The sequence below is a fragment of the Thunnus thynnus genome, chromosome 4, assembly GCF_963924715.1.
Source record: "Thunnus thynnus chromosome 4, fThuThy2.1, whole genome shotgun sequence".
Classification (NCBI taxonomy): Eukaryota; Metazoa; Chordata; class Actinopteri; order Scombriformes; family Scombridae; genus Thunnus; species Thunnus thynnus.
This window is the reverse complement of record NC_089520.1, coordinates 17072009-17091805: the sequence shown is the minus strand read 5'-3', so window position 1 is coordinate 17091805 and position 19797 is coordinate 17072009. Positions and strand designations below refer to the sequence as shown.

The 19797-nt window shown below is 40.3% G+C and overlaps 1 protein-coding gene across 4 annotated transcripts in view; it reads right to left on the bottom strand.

The window, feature by feature from the left end:
* Positions 1-19797, bottom strand: part of LOC137181357 (kazrin-like) — a 117047-nt gene that overhangs the window by 56351 nt on the left and 40899 nt on the right. For all 4 annotated transcript variants that reach the window (XR_010928143.1, XM_067587006.1, XM_067587007.1 and 1 more), the window contains exon 7: positions 2698-2905. Coding sequence is in view for 3 of the 4 variants with exons in the window: in XM_067587006.1 (XP_067443107.1) it covers positions 2698-2905 (208 nt within the window). In the remaining variant the exon portion in view is untranslated. The remainder of the gene's footprint in view (positions 1-2697; positions 2906-19797) is intronic.

Here is a 19797-nt window from a genome sequence, read left to right as displayed (position 1 = left end):
TCTTCCGTCCCTAAAAACCAAACACCACGGCTGCATTGAGACTGACTTTACACCCTCATCAAACAAATGAGTCCAATCAAATACATACAACGGCACAGTCCTTGTAAATTCTTATAGCAAAAATGCTGTATTTGTACTGTTTACCTCATGAGTCTTGTGAGAAAAGATAACATCATTGCCCCTGCGATAACTTTACAGAGTTATAGAATCCCTCCTCATAACACTATAAACCACTGTGCAGTATTTTTGGTGTGGATCTGTTACTCAAATAGGACCTCCTGGATCATATCATGTCTCACCAGTACCTGAAACATCACACCCCCATCAAACATTGTATTTTTTTTGAAAAACAGGGTTGTTTTTGTTCTGAACGCCCTCTCAGAGAGGAGAATCTGACAGATCTGCCAAACTGTACCTGTTCAGATACTAGGATTAGTTCACCAGTCACATAGACCAGGAAACACTACCCAACTGATATGTAGCACGTTTCTAAACAAACTAATGTGCCCATACTCTTTGTGCCGAAGTAACATGTCACCCAGTGCCATGCTGTGGCTCATTAACATGTTTTTAATAGGTTTTGGACAACAACGGAGCTCTACGGCACAGAGGAATACGATATATCAGGCTTTGGATACACACACAGTACTTGTAAGTAGGTCAATTCATTGTTGGTTTGGCTCTGCACATGAGATTTGTTGACAATAAGAAAAATATAGAAAATTGCCAGCGTTATCCTTTAAGGCTTGTGATGTACTGCACTTGCTTGTAATGGCACATACACGTAGAAAAGCAGCTGAAATGTGAAATGCATTATTCACATACTTGTCAACAATGTGTGTGTGTGTGTGTGTGTGTGTGTGTGTGTGTGTGTGAGGTATAAAAAATATCAACATTTTGCACAGTGTGAGCTTAACTAAACAGGGCAACACTCGAGGACATAATATTAATGAGATCATGACAAAAAAAAAAAAAAGTGGCAGTATCACTGAGCCCTATTCATTTCTTTTAGTTTCTGCCATATTTGTTGTGGCTTGTTCAGTGTCAGCTGCTGATCACTTCACATCCTGATATACTGCTTCCATTCATGTGCTCAATGGGGAACTTGAGCGATTTGGTATTCCACTTCTATAAAGTTGAGGAACTTGAAAAACACTGAAGCAACATAAAGAGAGATATTCTCACTTTTAGTCCTGACTACGGGTTAAGCTCCAAAATCACTGTACATTTCCCATGATGCAACTTGACAGCATCTTTTAATTAAACCCTCCCTGCCTAGTAAACTCCCACATTTTTCAAACTCCACACTCCCAGAATGTAAGGCAATCTTTCTGTTACAAATCCGTAGTCTCCAAGCCCAAATCGAGATAACCCTGCTGACATTATTATGACATCATCAGGGTTGTTTTCTTAGAGGACATACAACTGATCATGGACAGGATACGGTACACAGGATACAGTATGCATGGAAGCTTATGTGAACACTTAAACAAGTATATCAGTGCTCTAAAGCCACAATTCAAACAGATGGGTAGATAGGAGGAATCACCTGCTGCAAAACTCCACATGTCCAACACAGGGAGCCATTTAATGGACACTGACAGCGAGCTGCTTGGCAGGGTATCGTCTCAATAACCCCCAGGATCTAAACTCCCCAAGTCAAATGCAGAAGACAGACACCCTGAGGCCAAAAACCTGCTACATAACTTTTTCACTATTTCAGCAAACTTCTGTACATGCAGATGATGGAAAGATGAATCTGTCAAGTCATCCTATACTCTGTTAACAGCTTGAAGATAGCCAGGACTAATTAGCTGTTCAATAAATTGATTTGATCACAAACATTAGCATTTACTGTTCAGTTCACACGTCAGGGCAACAGGCAAACAAAATCACAGGGACTTCCCACAGCAATCATTATAAAATAAAGCTCATCATTAATGAATCCAAGATGTGAGCTACATAGAAGTAGCTTACCACAATCTATTGTTAGAGGGTTTAATTAGACACAGACCACAGTCTTACACAAGCAGAAGAACATATAAACATGCAACAACTGAACATAAAAAAACTTATAACTCATGGTCCTGTTGCGCACAAGTGATTTTAAAAAGCACATGACATGACAGGAAGCCAGAACTTGAGATTTTAACTAATTATTTTTGAGCAAATGAAGCCAAAATGAGTAGTTCCATGAAAACTTCAGTTTAAAGCTCATTCCTCATTCATCACATCTCTTTCCCAGCTACGGTGCCATGGTGTCGCCAGCCCCCGTCAGAGATGTTGGCATACAGTTCCTGGGCCTTAAGCGCAGTTTGAAACTCCTTGCCAGACTTGGGGAGAGCGCAGAGAAGGAGCCAGAGCTGGAAGGAGCCCAGCTGCAGCCTGGGAAACCAAAACCGGACCGGCTCTGGCCCACGCTCTCTAACCCCAACCCCTCCCTCCTAATAACAACACTTCTTGTGTGTCTCTTGTTCTCTTTTCCACTGTCATTCTGGTGTTGAGTTTGGGGAAAAATAAGTCAGTGGAATGATATTAGTCACATTCCCAGGATTCTTCCCACTGCTCATTTCAAAACAGTCACACATGTTCATGTTCTCACTCTCACACACACACACACACAGGCAAGGCGCACATGCATGCACACACACACACACACACACACACACACACACAGGCACATGCTGTGACACTCACCCCGGTAGTGGAGGCTGTCATCGTGGTGGTTATGCTGGTGGTGGTTCTCCAAGGCAGGGGGGCTGCTGGCGCCCAGCTCTGCCAGTCTGCGGCTGGTGGCAGAGAGCTCGGAGCGGAGGTTGGTCACTTCCTGACTGGCGGACTGGATGGCCCCATCAATCCTCTGTGCCAGCTGTTTGTTGTCTTCCATCATTTTAAGGATTTTCCCCTGAGGACCAAATCCACACAGAGCAGCATGGTGTCAAGTGGTGCATTGAGGTAGGGAGGGGAGTGAAGCTGAGACCCTTTCCTCCTCCTCTCCTCCTCTTATCCCCCTCTTCTTCTTCTCCTCTTCCACCTGTGCTTCTTCTCTTACAGTTTACTTCAAACATAAAAAAAAATAAAAAAAATAAAAATAAAAAAATGCCGGTCCCTCTTCTGCTCTCCGCTGAGCAGCACAGAGATGATGTCTACCTGTTACTGCATAAAGAATAACGTCTGTGTGGCCAAGCACTACACAGTCAGAGAAAGCATGTGTGTGTGTGTGTGTGTGTGTGTGTGTGGTGGGGGCAAAGGAGAAAGACAGAGTCAGCGCGGGAGAAAGGGAGGAAGAGAGAATGTAAAAAGAGCAGAGAGAAAAAAAGAGAGAAGAGGAGAAAAAGAGATGCAGCCCAGCAGGCGGAGGGGAAAGTGAGTGCTCCCGCCGAGGAGAATGTGCTCTGAGCAGCTGCTCTCAGAGAGGACCCAGCACACACTGAGATGACATGCAGCCTTTTAAATGGACTGTACCATGTGCTGGAGGACCAGGGGAGAGGGGGGGGATGCAGTTGGACTAAACTGCTCTCCAGAAACTCTTTAACGAGAGTGTGTTGTGTGTCCCACACCCTATGGAGTCTGTAATGAGTTAGCAATCGGGTCTGTAATAGGGGAAAAGTACAGATTGTTTCTCTCTACTTCTTCCTCTTTCCGTGTCTCCACACTCAGAACTTGGCAGCAGTGTTGAACCCTTTGACAAGCACTTGTCAAGCCCTCTATATCTTTTCACTCCCGCTCCCACTCTCCCTTCCTCCCTCTCACTCAAACACCCACTGTCTTTTTGTCTCGCCCACCCCCTCTGTTTTCATTCCATTATATATTCATCTCTTTGTCCTGGGAAAGCTCACCCCCACATCGGTGGAAGGGGAAGGGGGCTGGCTCAAGGCACCCAAGGGGAAAACATTTCAACTCTGAGAGCAAACTTAGCAGAGGACAGAGGCATAGCCCTCTAATGGGCTAAACACAAAGAGGAGAGGCCCGCAGAATTACAATCGAGCTGTAACGTGAACATAGTGGAGCTTTACTTTGATCAAAAACAGTTAGAAGGATTATATTTCTGCTTATCCGTGGACCCAAAAAAACAAACACCACCACCATCAATTCTTATCTGTACAACTGTGAAATTCCATCACACACATAAAAGGTTAGAGACGGGGGTAGACCATTCATCTTAACTCAAAACAAACCCAGATACTGCTGAGCCATCACAACTTTGAATCTGCATTTGACATTTCATTTCCTAAGTAAGAAAACACATCCCGACTCTGGCAAGAAACTGAGGCAGATGAGTGATACATCACTCTGACACTGTCATCCCAGGCTCGGGTGATAACGGCTCAATGCTCATTGGTATTCACACAATGGCAGACAGAAACAAACAAAGACAGGACTGCAAGCGAGTGAGACTGACAACTGTATGAGACGCAAGACTTGTTAGTTACACTAGTAGTTTGTTTTCTGCCCGTTGCTTTATGATGAAGCATTAAACAGGAGCCCATTAGTGTGGCCCCTGAGTATTACAACTGGCCTTTTCATCGGCTATTGTGCTCTGTACAGTTGGGGCTTGGTGACATGAACATATACACCATACATACTCAACAAGTGGACTCTGATTTGGATATGGACTGAAAAACATGTGATTCCAAAATCACAGGAATAACCAGGAACAAAGATTTGCCAGAGGAACCCCTGCTTTGTGTTTTATCTCTGTTGGAACCAAATAGCGCTTTCTCCATTGTTTTTCATAAAATTACACATACTGTGATAGTAGCTGCGTTCAAATGATTAGTCAGTCAGTTATTTGGTGGATAGAAATTAATCTAGAACAATTTTGATAATCAATTTAACTCATTTATGTCACAAAAATGCCAAACAGTTTCTATATCGCTTTCCTCTAATACATATACAGTCACCATAGTCACCATTCTCTTATCACATGCTGCTGTTTGTTTCTCCTGCTTTCTCCATCTGTCCTCATGCTCTCTTCAATGTCTCATCTCTCTGTCAATATCTCTGCATTTCATTTCACAACCAATGACACACAAACGGGATAATTGTTACGGTTGCTAGAGAAGATCCACACCACCACAAGCATGTTTGATCACATCACATGTTAGCAGATCATTATCACCGTCTAGACAGTCACATCACTGTCCTCGATTAGTGCCCCAGCCCTGAGTTGTAGATGATTAGCAAAGGACAAATGTAGCACGGCCTGTAACGCAGGGCAGAGACGAAGGTCGTCTCCAGTTCCTTTTGCACAGAAGAATCCTGTTATTCCAAAGCAACTGGTTTTCTTCAGCGTGACAGCTAAGGCTTCCTTCATATGAGACCACAACTGCTGTCTGCTTTGAACTATGTGAGGCAACGCTTTCATACGCTCAACTGTGGCATGCGAGGAAATCAGTGATTTTAGGGTCAAGGGTCAGGACGTGTCCCAGATACACATCAATAACCAGACAAATACTTTGAGGATGCATAATTATGGCATGTTCCAAACAAAGTCCTCCACTGTCTCCACAACTGGACTGAAACCATGTATGGCCATGGCAGAGACCTTAGACCAGCATGGGGACTTGATTAACTCCCTTGAGTAACCGGTTCATCCACCACTGCTTTTGTGGCTCACTTTTCAAACTTGGCTGAGTGTTTGTGTTGTTAGTTTGCTCACCTGTTTGATGCTATTAATGGGAAGTTTAATTAAGTGTGCCAAGGGTGTGCAGTTAAAAAGAGGTATTGATAAACAGTCACCATGACTGTCTGCCTGGGTTAATTGAATATCGACTAATCCTCTGCACTGGAATGCTTTCCATTTTTTCCCAATAGCAAAGTGATATAATGCCCTGCTCGACTATTTATACAGGTCTTATCAGGGGCCTGGGAAAAATATCCACTCTCCTCTACTAGACTTACTAATGTCCATCATATACTATGAGAAAAAGAAAGATATAGTGCCTGTCAGGGTGTGTGACGTGTAAAACTGAAGACTAGAAGAAAAAATATTTTTAAAAATGTGTGTTAGGAGGTGTGTTATGTCACCCAAATTACGTGTTTATTACTCCATGCCGGTTAATGTACACCCTTGAGCTGATAAGAGATCAGCAACCATGTTTCATGGAGTAATTTCCATCAGGGTGATGATGTGAAAACAGGAAGATCCATCAGGGTGAGGAGAGACACTTGACTCTGGGACCTCAGAAAAGTGCCGATCAAGGACTCTTCCCACCTAGCTGCTTCGTGGCACACAGTGGTGAGAGGTGAGAGGAGATACATTGCACTTCAGGAAGAGAGTAAATTGGTTTTACAGTAAAATTCAAGACATGTGCTGCACATAGGGTCTAAATGCAGTAACAACTCAACTTGAGGCTGTCCCTTAGAACTGAAGCTGAGATATTTGAGTTACAGGACAACTATGGATTTGACTTTACTCCAAGAAAAAGAAAAATAAATGGCTTAAATGAGCCAGAAAATGGTGCCCTTGCATTTGCGATTTGTTTGTCCTTTTCATCCTGATTCCACAGCCTCATTTTTTAATTTAATGTCCAGTGACGTAGCACAATGTTACAAGATAACATGAGACATTCATTTGGAGTTATGCTTCTGGCCATCAGATGTAAATCTAATATGCACTCCTCTTTTAGCTCTGTTTTGGTCTATACAAACTCCTGAGGGAAATATCCACTATGTTCACCAGCTAGTTGCTAATGTAATATGTCTGTTGTTTAGTGCTGGGCAGGTAGGGCACAGTGTGTTTTTAGACCTTTGTTTGCTGAAAACCACTGCCTGCTATGGCTGAAAACGACACAAAAGAGAAACAATAAAGTTGCGGGCTGGAAAACCAAAACAATGAGTTAAAGGACACTAAAAAGCACAGTACAGCTGAGGAGAACTGCAGAGTCAAGTGATAATTTTCTGTGGTGAGAGACCCCATTTACATCACACATTGTCATTTGATCCATTGTTTAAGTAAAAAAAAATGACAACTTTAAATAGCTCTTGTTGCATTTGGTCATTGCAGGCACTGTTGAATATCTGTGGGCAGGATTGCTTTATGACACCATTATATTAAAATTTTTGTAGGTTTTATATTCACAGAATTAGCAAAAACAGACACTGTCATCTTGTGTTTTCTATAAACGGCCTCTCAATTGACTTTAAAAACAATGTATTATGTTTTTCAAATTAAGCTTCCTCATTTATGATTAGGGCAGATCTGGAACTGAAATATTTGGGGTTCATTCCATGGTCAAGTAATTACAGGCGTCTTTCCTTAATTGGCACAGAGAATGACAAAAATTTTTCCTCTAGGAATGAGGCCCCTTCAACAGACGAGGTTCATATCTGGAGGGTTTTTCTACAGCAGGCTGCTAACATTATGGTTGTTTATACAGTATATTCCACATAGACACTTAAGAAAGTATGTCTGAGTCTAAACCTTCACAGACAGCAGTTATGAATTTCTGAATTTCGTCAGAATGTTCAATCTGCTGGGAACAGAAACAAAACAGCAGGTTTAAGGACATTTTATGTTTATGTTTTCATGGGTTTTTCTTTACAGAGTACACTGTTTACCAACATCAAAGAGTATACAAGTTTTCATTCTTTACTTTGAGGCAGGTTAATTGACATCTGAATTTCACTTTTGCCCATTCATTGTCAGTTTAGTATGTGTTTGTGCGAAGCAAAAACAAAGAGAAACAGAAAAGTGTTGCATGAAAAGGATGAAGAGGGAGAGTTTGAGTGAGAGTTAAGTTCCAAATTAAAACAAGTGTTTTCTGTTCTGCTACCTTTTGCTTTCTTTTTCCAGCACTTATGATGAACAAGACACTTCAGACAAAATTTGCCTTTGTTAGTTGGATCAAATAGAACACCAGTTTCCCAGTGCAGAAAGGTATCATCAACACATTTGTACATGTGCTACCATGGTGGTTGACTTTTATACAATGAAAGAATACCTGTAACTAAATACCACTTATGCATTGTGTAAAGACACTTAATATTGAATCTGATCATCAAATCATCATTACAAGCATGCATTACCGGACAGTGACTGAAAAGAAAAAAAGACAGACAGACAGAAACTCTGAAAGCTGAGTTCCTGCTCGATACAGCTTTGAATTTTCACACATTGAATGCAGATTTAGCAAATGCAAATGTCACAGTTGGAGGAGGATAAAATGGGTATTTATGTCTGTGACAGCTTGAGAGAAGGCCTTTTGCCCTAAGTGGTGACACACAGGGACAGAGGGGCATTGATGGAATAAACAGTGAATGGCAGGGAGCGGAAACTCAACTCTTTCTCTCCTCCTCCCTCTCGATCCCTTTCTAACTATCTCCCTTCACTGACTGTCTACTTAGTTAGTTGGGAACTTTATTGGCCATGATGTTGAAAATCTGATGATGTGGAAACTGTCTTTGGTTTGACCACATTGTATAAAATAAAAAACAAAACACAAAAGACAATAAATAAAGAACAAAACATCAACAAACAACATGACATTAAAAGACACAGATGCAGTTATTGAAATAAATCATTAAAAATCATTAAGAGTCTCTAGTGTTTATAACGCCTCCCAGAAGGTAAAAGCTTAGGGTGCCAGAGTGGAAATCACTTATAATCTTATCTAATCTTATTACTTATAAAAGCTTTATTCTTTGTATTTTATTCAGTTTCGCTGCAGTCAAAGAAACTGAATTTAACAATCATTTAGTAACAATATCTGACACAGCACACTTAAGATCAGAGGGAAGACTTGTCATCCTTTTAAATATCTAGGATTATGGCCTTTTTGAGCCATTTTTAAAAAAAAATGCTGGGTCAATTTTAAACATATCTGTGACATTTTATTCACCAAAGTTGTTTAGATTTCTCTAAATCCATCTTTCCTTACAGCTTCCCCTCTGTCCCCCAGCAGGCTGCTTCAAAAGCTATTTAAATAAAATCGGCATTATTAATGACCACCTACTCTGATTGGTTGGAGTTGTGGCCCCCACCTTCACCCCCAGCCAATAGGAATATTACCTAATGAATAATGCAAGTTCCCTTACACCACATCTTTACCTGGAGTAATGGCTGCAGCTGAAGACATAACACAGTATATAGCGGTCTATGAACTGGAGTCTGATCCTGAATGGGAAGGGCAAGAACCTGATGCTGCACAGATGAGATTTCAAAAGGATGTTTCAGAACAGTAAGATCATGTCTAAATTTCCTAACACAGTAAAAGTCTTTTTTTTTCAAATGTAACCGCACGTCGCTAGCTTAGCTTTAGCACAGATATATTCCTTTAGCTGAGTAACAGAAAGAAACGTTTTAAAACTTCACCAAAAGACTGAAGATGAAAAAGTTGAAAATCCTGCAGCATAATAAGTCTCGTTAAGCAGACAGTCAGCTGTAAAATGTGCTGAACACACACACAACTACTTGCTGATAACGGAGGGAAGATTGTCTCCAAAAATGAATTTCAGCCATTCCTGATGTAAATTTCCATCCTTTGGAGAGCTATGTAAAGACTTTCTAGCTGCTGGACAACCAGCAACACTTCTAGTGTCCTGCTTTGCTTGTCATCCGGCTGAAATGCAAATCCAGACTACAGAAGTAATGGCAGAGGTGTGCTCATGCTAAAGCATCCTAGCATATTTGATTTGACTGTCTGGTGTGACGTGGTAATGAGTTCTGACTCAACACCACCTCAACTTAAAAAGACAGGAGATAGAACTGAGTAATTTTACAGCACAGGAGGGCCTCCACTATCACCCCAATTCATCCCAAAGCTAATTTTGCTTGTTTTCCAACATACCAGCCCTTTAAGCCACGCTATTGCCTACAATCCAGTCAGCTTCTGATGTCATCATAAGCACTGTGGTCTTTTATCATCAAATGCTCATTCAAACCTTCAGCAGTTTACCATCAACAGGATTCTGAACAGTCCTCATTTGCTGCTTAAACTTTGACAGAGAGAAAAACTCAGATCCTTGAAGCTGGCCTACAGAGGCTGCGATCAGACCTAGAGAGAAGCACCTATTATCTGCTGTCAAACTCAGCACATCTGTCACCCAAAGTCCTCCCCATGTTCCACTCCAACGCCTCGCAGCCACATCCTTCTCCCATCTCTGATAGTGTGGTTATAATAAACAATTCGACAGCCTCTCCACTTGGAGATAACGGTCGACAGAGTTGTGGATGAAACGCGGTGCCAGAGGCCTTGATGAGTATCAAGATAAAGGCCTGTCTGCAGGACTCAAAGGGAGAGAGTATGCAGGGATGAAGGAGGGGGGTGGGCTCTCATGACCTTTAAGACCTGCGAGTTGAGAAATAGACGCGTGTTGAGGGAGAATCAAACTGCAAAAAAAAAGTTACATTCCTCCTCTCCACTGAGACCCATTTCGCTTCTTGCCTCATTTCCTCTCGATCTCACTTCTGCTCCTGCTGGCTGCTTCCTGTCATTGCTTCCTCTCCCAGTGGTCACCAGAATCCACTATTAGGCATCAGTCCATTATGTCTGCACATCCCCGCTCTGATCCTGCCATACTTTTGCCCTCAGACTGAAGCATGTAGACATGCAGAGAGGAACGTTGCAGTCATCTCTAATGACATACAGATCATGGTGAGATCACAGCGTCGATACAAAAGGTGCATGTTTTGCATGTAGCGTTACACACTCAGCCACTTTGCCGCTGTCTAATTGAGTTCCTCACCCCTGTCATTGTTCTCTTCTGTCTTCTGCAGGAGGTTCAATTACATGGTGATGCTGAGAGACCAAGAGATGTGCCTTTAGCTTGCGAAGGGAGATGAGAAAGATAGCTGACAGTGTTATAATCATCAACATAATTAAAGTGTCATTTAAATGATTCCAAGAAACATGGAATCCGGAGTAGCTAGTGGCAGCTTTATCGCAGCCTTGATCCAAGAAAAAAAAAAAAAAAACAGGTTATAACTATTGACCAGCTGTTTTATTGTGCAACGCTACGAGAGGATCTCTCTCAAGGTAAAACATCTTCTACAACACACGGACAACCTCTTTCAATGCCAACCCTTCCTCCATCCATCTCTCTCTTTTCTTTTCTCAGCAGCAGAGTGATTTTCAGACAGCAACCGCAATGGAAATCACCCTGACACAGCTCTCCCTGTTGATTTATGATATACGTTTAGTTATTTATTGGCTAATCATGGCGGGCTGCTGAGAGCAGGTTAGAGTACACCTCCAGAAGATAACAGGGCTAGCCTTGGATAGAGAGATGAAGGGGCAGGGCTGCTGCCTGGCTTTTTCTGTCAATATTGTCAAAGCCACAGACCTGATCTCATTTTAATGAAAGAAAGGAAGCTAATTTAAAGTAATTGTTTGACATTTTGGGCAATATGCTTACCTGTATTTGCTATCTGGCAGAGAGTTAGATGAGAAGACTGATACTACTCTCATATATTTTCTTTAAATGCAAGTCTACTGCCAGCAGTCGATTAGCTTAGCTTAAAGGTTATGTCTGGTGATTTTATATTTTTCTTAATGTCAACAAATCTCATGTGCAGAGCCAAACCAAAATTAATTGATCTTATTTTCATGTATTGTGTGTGTATCCAAAGGCTGAAATATCTAATTCCTTTGTACTGAAATCTTGAGTTCTACTGAAGCAGAAGTTGAACTCAACTCAAGTAAAACTCAAGACTTCAGTGGAAAATGGAGGTTGTGGTATGTAGCACGACAAGCTAGTGAAGCTCTGTAAACGGAACCACATTCCTGAGCGTGCACAGTGGTGTCTGCCTTACACGGAACTACTCTCCAGAAACCAAAAACGTGATTGCTGTTATTAGTCTTTGGAGGCATTTCTAAACAAACTCACGTGACCATAGACTTTGGGGGGAAGGAACATGTCACCCAGTGCAAAGGTGTGTCTCGCTGACTCACTTTTAATAGTTTTTGGACAACAACGGAGGTCTACGGAACAAAGGAATAATATATATCAGGCTGTGGATGCACACACAATACTTGTGTGCTTGACTAAGTCGATCAGGTCATTGCTGGTTTGGCTCTGCAGATGAGATTTGTCGACAATAAGAAGAATATAGAAAATCACCAGCCATATCCTTCAATATAAAGACTGTAAATGGGGGGAAACAACAGCCTTGCTCTGTCCAAAGGTAACAAAATCCGCCCACCACAATATCTAAAGCTCACTAATTAACACAGTATGTAAGTGAAAAAAGCAAAGTCTGCATCTTGCAGGGGGTTATGTGCCGGACTTTTTCCAGTAGCTTAGTGACTGCTTGGCAACCGCTCCGAGCCGATAAATAGTCCAGCATATAAATGGCTAATTGCTGTTGTTACACTTTGGGTTTTGTAAGGATTAAACAAATGAGATAGAACGTGTTAATTAGTGAGCTTTAGAGGTGTTGGCAAGTGGATTTTGTTACCTTTAGAGAGAACCAGGCTTGCTGTTTACCCCTCTTTCCAGTCTTTGTGCTAAGCTAAGCTAACCAGCTGCTGGCTGTAGTTTCATATTTACCATACAGATATAGAAGTGTTATAAATCTTTTCATCTAACTCTCTGCCAGAAGGCAAATAAGCAATGCATGGCATTATGTAAATGTTGAACTATCCCTTTAAGTAACCAAAGCTAGTGAACAGCATACAGTAACAGATGCCATGCAGGCCAACTAAACTGCAGTGTGCAGTGAAAACACTCTGCATTGTGGCTGAGACTGGGAAAGACCACAGCCAGGTTTACTGTAGCAATGCAGGGAAATAATTAAAAATATAGGTTTAGGCAAAAAAAAAAAGAACTATGCAGTACTGAGGACAGATTGGTCCATATCTGATGGAGAGCTGTTTTGGTATAGTGTATTGCTAAGGAGCCTTTCCCCTTGTCGGTGTTTGTAAAGGCACATCTGCAGAGCCTATTGATTAAGAGTCTCATCTCACTATCATGTGTTCCCACTCTAGAGGACAGTTCCAATAAATAGCAACACTAGAGACAATGATCACTCCATCACCGCTTTATCGCTGTCCTCATGCAGCTACTTTGTATGCATGCCAATATGCTGTACACTTTCTCCAGTTTCTTTATGTCTAATTGACATCCTTGGTCCGCTTCTTATCAGAAACACATATTGCAAGCGGAAAAAAACTACTCTTGTCCAATGACTGTCACTGCAATGTCTGAATTTTTGTAGGAAACAACAATAAGAATAAAAATACTTTTTAAAATGATAACATACTGGACTGAATTTTACAACAATAACAGTGGTACCAGGAGATTTCAAAATTATCCCCATGAACTACAAGTTGCCATATACTGGGAATTACTTTCTTTATTTGCTTAAGCTAATACTACAAGATATGAAACTTGTTGGAACATGGTGAAAAATGAGCAACAAGGGAAGTGGAGAGAAAAATAAATAAGGCAGACAAATGGAAGAGCACAGAGACAGTGTGAGCGAGAGGAGGTTGGAGCCAAAACATGTGAAGTTGCAAAGTCATTTATTATATTTCAACATTTATCTCTGCGAGAGAGAGTCGAGTTATCAGAGGGACTAAATTGAAAGACATTCAAGCGTGCAGTAGAGAGTCAGTAAAAGGAACACTGATGACCAGACCCAGCAGAAAGTCTCTCAGTATTCCAGGCTTAGCATACTGTTCTGCATGGAAAGCCTCTCATACACATATATGCACCACACACACACACACACACACACACACACACACCTTTACTCACATACATATGCACACGCAGAGATACAGTAGCTTGAACATTAAAATGCAAAAGCAATTAAATGCAAGCCACAACAGTGCTGAAGAAGTGCCAACGTGACAGCAGGACTTTGATTTTTTTAATTAGAGCAATATGGCTGACTCATCCATGAATATAATTGAAGGAAAGGCGGTTCATTTTCCTGCTGAAAACCTGCTTTAGACTACAACTACAGTTAGAAGGCACTTTACATATGCGTTAGTGCAAAAGGGCAAAGCAGTTATGCAAATGTGTTTAGAGAGACAAACTGTGCTGATGAGCTTCTTTTGTATTATGTCTTTTATTTAATGGCTCCAACTTATTCTTATTGTAAATGTATGTGATTTAAATGTGTTTAATAAGCTGGCTCCTGCAGGATCTGGGAATTGCATTAATCTGCATGCTAAATTAGTTTGTCTGAATCCAAAAGTTGTCTGGCTCAGGGAGTTGAGCTCTTGTAAGGGATTATAACAGGGTATTAATACTAAGATCCATGGAAAGCAAAATAATGTAATGTTCCTTTCTCTTTCTAAAAATTTTGCATGTGGGCAAACTAATTACCATAGTATCATTTTACAGTCATGCTGGGAAAAAATGAATATGCTCCAGAGTATTTACCCAAACAGTTTCCTTGCAGACATGTCCCTGTGCATTTATTGTCCTTGACAATTTAAAGGGGACATATCATGCTTTTTCTGGTTTTCTGTTATTTATGTACTGTGATGATGTTGAATAACTATGTTAAACATGGTCAAAATTCCAAAATGTGAGGTTAAAATGTGTAGAAATGCTCCCTGCAAGACAAAAGCCCAGGCTTCAACATGCCCTGAACACTTTGTTTGCTGACATCGACTTGACGCGCATGCCCATTCATGCCGTCTCTTTTGAAGCCTTGGTTGCTAAGGTTGTTCCATGTGTTATTTGTGTCGTCCACTCTCATATTTCAGATCAGATTCCGTCTAAACATGTACAGATGTATTTGAAAAGTTGAAATTTTGAGGAAAGAAAAGGTATTGAAATCCTACTATTGTAGTTTGTTTCATGGTTTGTTGACATAGCTGTCAACAGCCAGTGACGTAGCCAGATGTCTGCCGAGGGGCAGCTTCTGAGAGTTGGCCAATCAAAAGAGAGTGGGGTCATCAGGAGGGGGGGCCTTAAAGAGACAGGAGCTAAAACGGCCCGTTTCAAACAAAGGCTGAACTGAGGAGCTGCGTAAAGGGTCAGTATGAGTTAAATTAGGGTTTTTTTTTAACTGTCATCATTCCAGTAGAGCCTGAGATTAAAAATATAGACCTGGAAATGTGTACAATATGTCCCCTTTAAATGTTTAATTTGTAATTTGTAATTTGTTTGTGTACCTCATAAGATTTTGTTGGAGTGCTTTGTATGTGCACACATATTTGGGTAAACATGTCTGCTGTCTTGCTGTTTGTATGTGTGACTGTGGCAGGAAAACACACAACAAGATAAAGTAAAGAGGGAGTGAAGCAGGAAGGAGGAGGACAAAAAGAGTAGCTGTTTATCACCATAGCTTAAAGCCACAATCAGAGGCAGTTTGTTTACCAAGGATAACAATGATGTTGGAAAAGGACAGACTGCAGTTCCTCAAGACCTAAAAACTACCTTTCATTACACAAGTCTTTGAAAGCTTCATGGTCATTCTGCTGGTCCCTGAAGAGACATCTCATGTCTAAACATAAACCACAGATGAGGTAGAGACGCTGGGGAATATAGTTGAGAGCTCTTACACTTAAAAACACAGCTGGTTAGCAATTACATCACGTTGGATAAATATACAAAAAGTCCTCCACCCTCACCCTGCTGACATATATAAACTCTTATCCTAATGTCACTTAAAATCTAAATAAAGTGATGGAACATGCACTTAAATAAATTATATTGTATACTAGTATAGTATAACACAAGTATAATGTATCCACCTGTATAAGATTCATAAAATTGCAGAATTGTTGTTGAGGATTTGTCATCTTTATGTTGTTTTCTAATCTAACTATAAAGGAAGGGATCTCTGTATGTCAGTCTGTCTGTTTGTCTGTATGTATGTATCTATGTATGCATGTATGTGTGTCCTTTGCATATCTCAACAACCGTTCATCCAATCAACTTCACACTTGGCAGGTGTGTTGCTGAGAACCCAAGGAAGTACCGTGTTGAGTGTGAAGTTGTTTGGATGATTTGTTCTCGAGAAATATATATACCAGATAGCATTACCAGATTACAATACCTCATAAACAACGTTGCTTCTGCTTCATCTTCTGCCTGTGGTGTCAACAAGTAGAAATATGGCCAGCATCACTCTGCCACTGCAACCCACTTATACATATACTGTATATGTGGTTGCTTCTACGGTTCAGCCTCAGTTTAGTCTCACTGCTGAAGTTTCTGTCTGGATTAAAACCATTTAATTTATTAATTCCTTACCATTTTAGTTCATACGTCTGTCAATTGTTAGATACATATGTGGTTCTCAAGAAATAATAATCAATCGGCCAGTTCCAAACAGGCACATTTTGAAAGGACACTGCACTAGTTTCTATAATGCTCAAGCTATTTTCTGCTCCACTACCTGCTTGTACATTATAATCCCTTTCTCCTATACCGCCAAATTGTTTTGCCAATAGGTTTTTGGAGGAAACATAATTGTTTACTGGATTACGCTCACCGGCACTTTCCAGTCCAAGTGTGACCTTCCTGTACTGTAAAGACTGTACGGAAGTACAAAGTGGACAATGGGTGTACAAAGATCACTGGAAATTGGGGTTCACATCCTGAGTTCCTTGTGCAGTTAGGTTTAGCCTACTAAAACACTTGAGGTTAGGTTAGCAAAACATAGTGGTTTGGTTAAGGTTAGGAAATGAGTTTTAGTTAAATATTGACAAATGAACACATCCAGTCTTGTGTTTCAATTCAGTGTCAACTTTTTTCATCATTTAACCTGGACTACAATCTTTCCCTAACCTTAACCTGAGTGCCTAAACATAACCTAAAAACCATTAATAATGTTGAAGTATGCTGAAGTTGCCACAAGCATACTGTATGTTATAGAGAGAACAATTGAAAAACATTGTCAAAAGTTTGTTTTGCAGATACGTTCAATAAAAACATTTCCTCATTATGGTGACAAAACATGATCAGAAACTTTGTTCATTGCTCTTTCAACTATATAAACATATTTTTTGGAGACAGGGTTGCATCTATGCAATGATTCTTCAATTTATACAACCCACATCTGAAATAAATACAAATAAAATAAATACATTACACTCTATGAGAAATAAATCAAAAGCCAAATCTCACACTAAAGTAAAGCCCACATTTCCAGTTGAAACTTGAAAAGTCTATTCACATGAACTTATTTCACTGTTATCATTCCAGGAGTCAAAGAAAACCAAAGGGAGCAGCGGGGTAGAGAGAACTGGTCCACTAGGGGCCCATTTCCAAACATTTATGCTCCAAATCAAACATTTCTTTAGCATGCTATCTTGCATGGTAAACAAGCATAATTTAAGTTGTTTCAAGCTATGAACAAACTAGTGGGAACCTGCTGGGCTCACGTGGACGGAACTTGGGAAGTTTTTGGCAACATAAAAAGAAATAATTCAGACTGAAAAAGGACTTAAGACTGAATTGAAGACAAGAATAGTTTGAACTTTTGATGGAAAAAAACTTTCACAACACAGTAGAATCCAAAAATAAAGAATTTTGTCTATAATTCTTATAACTATCACTATCACTTGCAATGTTGATCCGTATGTTATTTGTGACATTTTCATTAATCTTTAAATGATCAAATTTTGACCTCTTGACTAGCTGGGTGACTCACAATGTGCAACAGAAATATAGAGGCCAGTCTTGCCCCCAAAGAATAACAATTATAGTTATTTTCAAAAGCACCTGCCTTGCATTTTATGTCAGGGCTACACGAGGACAAGTATCACATTAATATAGTGGAGTTCATTAAAATACCATCTGCTCTCAAAAAAACCCCACAAAGCTTCATGACAGTGCAGAATGTATCTCCAAAGAGTTGTAAAAAATGTTTAAGATTCAGTATTCTGGTAACAGCGGTATTAGAAGATGTATGATTATGCATGCTGATAGGCTTTCAGCTGAGATCCCTGGAAACACGTTCTCACTGAAGCAGTCAAACTGCAATAAGTGGAGCATCCAGGCGGAGCAGAGCGCACAGCACACTAACAAATTCATACATGTAGAACTGGGAGAACGTAAGAGGATACAGAGTAGGAGTCGAGGAGAGCAATTGTAATCATACTCATGAATACTAACAAGGCTGGGAAAGAACAGAACAGCACATTAAGAACACGATTCATTACACAAGAAGACATATGCGGCACAATCAAAACCAACCACTTCCGTTTTAATAATAGGCTTATAAAAATATACTGAAATTGGGTTTTCATTATGAGTGTTTGTGTTTGACATTTCTGATCCTATTTCCTGCATTTTACACTTCGCCCGTACTTCTTCAGTTAATCTTTCCTTTTAATGCTCTCAGTATGATATACTACAGTATAATGCATACAGAGCACAAAATAAACACATTTAAATGACTTAAACATGAGAGGAGTCTCCACAGATTTAAGGATTTAAGTCTATATTATACTTCAAGGTGTAACTGTAGGTTCCTTCATTGAAGGGAATGACAGAAGATTATGTAGACTTTACCTGTAGCACTACAGTCATTCTGCACCATACTTAACTCAATCAGAAAAGAGCTGCAACAAGAATACAGCTTGGTGGATAAAGGTAATTTTTTGTCTAGTGGAAGGAAGGGCACCTGCATTTGAACCTGTTATTGTGCCCTGATGTCTCATTTTCTTGAATCAAAATAAAAACAGCCATCAAGGTGAGACTACTGCACGTTTCTATGTTTCTGCATAATATGTGGCTCTTACGGCAGTTACAGTTTTGAAAAGGTACATGTAAGCACCTGGGGTAATTCTCTGCAGACACCACAGACATTGGGTTCATTACTCTTTAACACAAATGTACAAACAGCCTTAACATTTAGTGAATGCACATGCAGGTGAGATACTGTATATTAGAGCAGTAAACCTCTTAAACCTGTATTTACTGATTTTTCGACCAGTTGGGGGCAGCAGAAACAGGTTGTGAACACAACACTGTCATTTCATCATTTAAGTTGATTTGGCAAACTTGTTAGGAAACAGTTGTTTATTTACACATCAGCAGTCACAGAGCAACGTTATCATTTATTTGTTATCATGTTTCTGTCTACCTGGGGAATGTAAGTCCAATATTCCCTTTTCTTTAGCTGTGTTTTTGCTCTCAACTCCTGAAGGACATCTGTCTCTTTAGCTGCTAATGCTCCACTATGGTCACCAGCCTGCCAAGTTTTGTCTGTTTGGTGCTGAGCAGGTAGTGTCCGGTGGATTTTTAGTGCTTTTTCTCTGAAAACAGCTGCCTCCCATGGCTGAAAATTACACTATGAAAGCAGTGAGGGTGAACCAAAACAGCTCCATAAAGCCGAAGGAGCTGCAGAGTGTGGTGGTGCAGTAATTCTCTGTTGGTTCACTGGCACTTCTGACATTACACATTGTCATTTTGATACATTGTTGGGATAAAAAATATTGATTATAGCCGCTTTAAAAGTAATTGAAAAATTTAGAATGACTTTTTTGCCATAACAAAATTACAAAAATTGATTTCTTGTGAATTTAAGTAAAAATGCCATTTAGACCCAAGGGTGTATCTTAAATAGCTTCTTAATCATGCACCAATATACACTTAAACATGTAAAACTGCTTCCAGAAGGAAATACATTAAATAATCATAGAAACAACACAATGAGGTCCAGTCTAATCTGATGGATTTTAGCTATTTGTCCTAATCTGATGGGGTGTGTTTGTGTAATAATCACCTGGTGGTGTACTGGAGAGCCGAATTAATCATTGTGTCTAGACCCATGAGACAGGTGTAATGACGGGTAAAGGGCTAATCCTGAGCACCAGTACTCAGGACTGGTGGTCTATAACACCCTGCACCTCCTGAGCCTGATTTACATGGTGGGATTAGAGC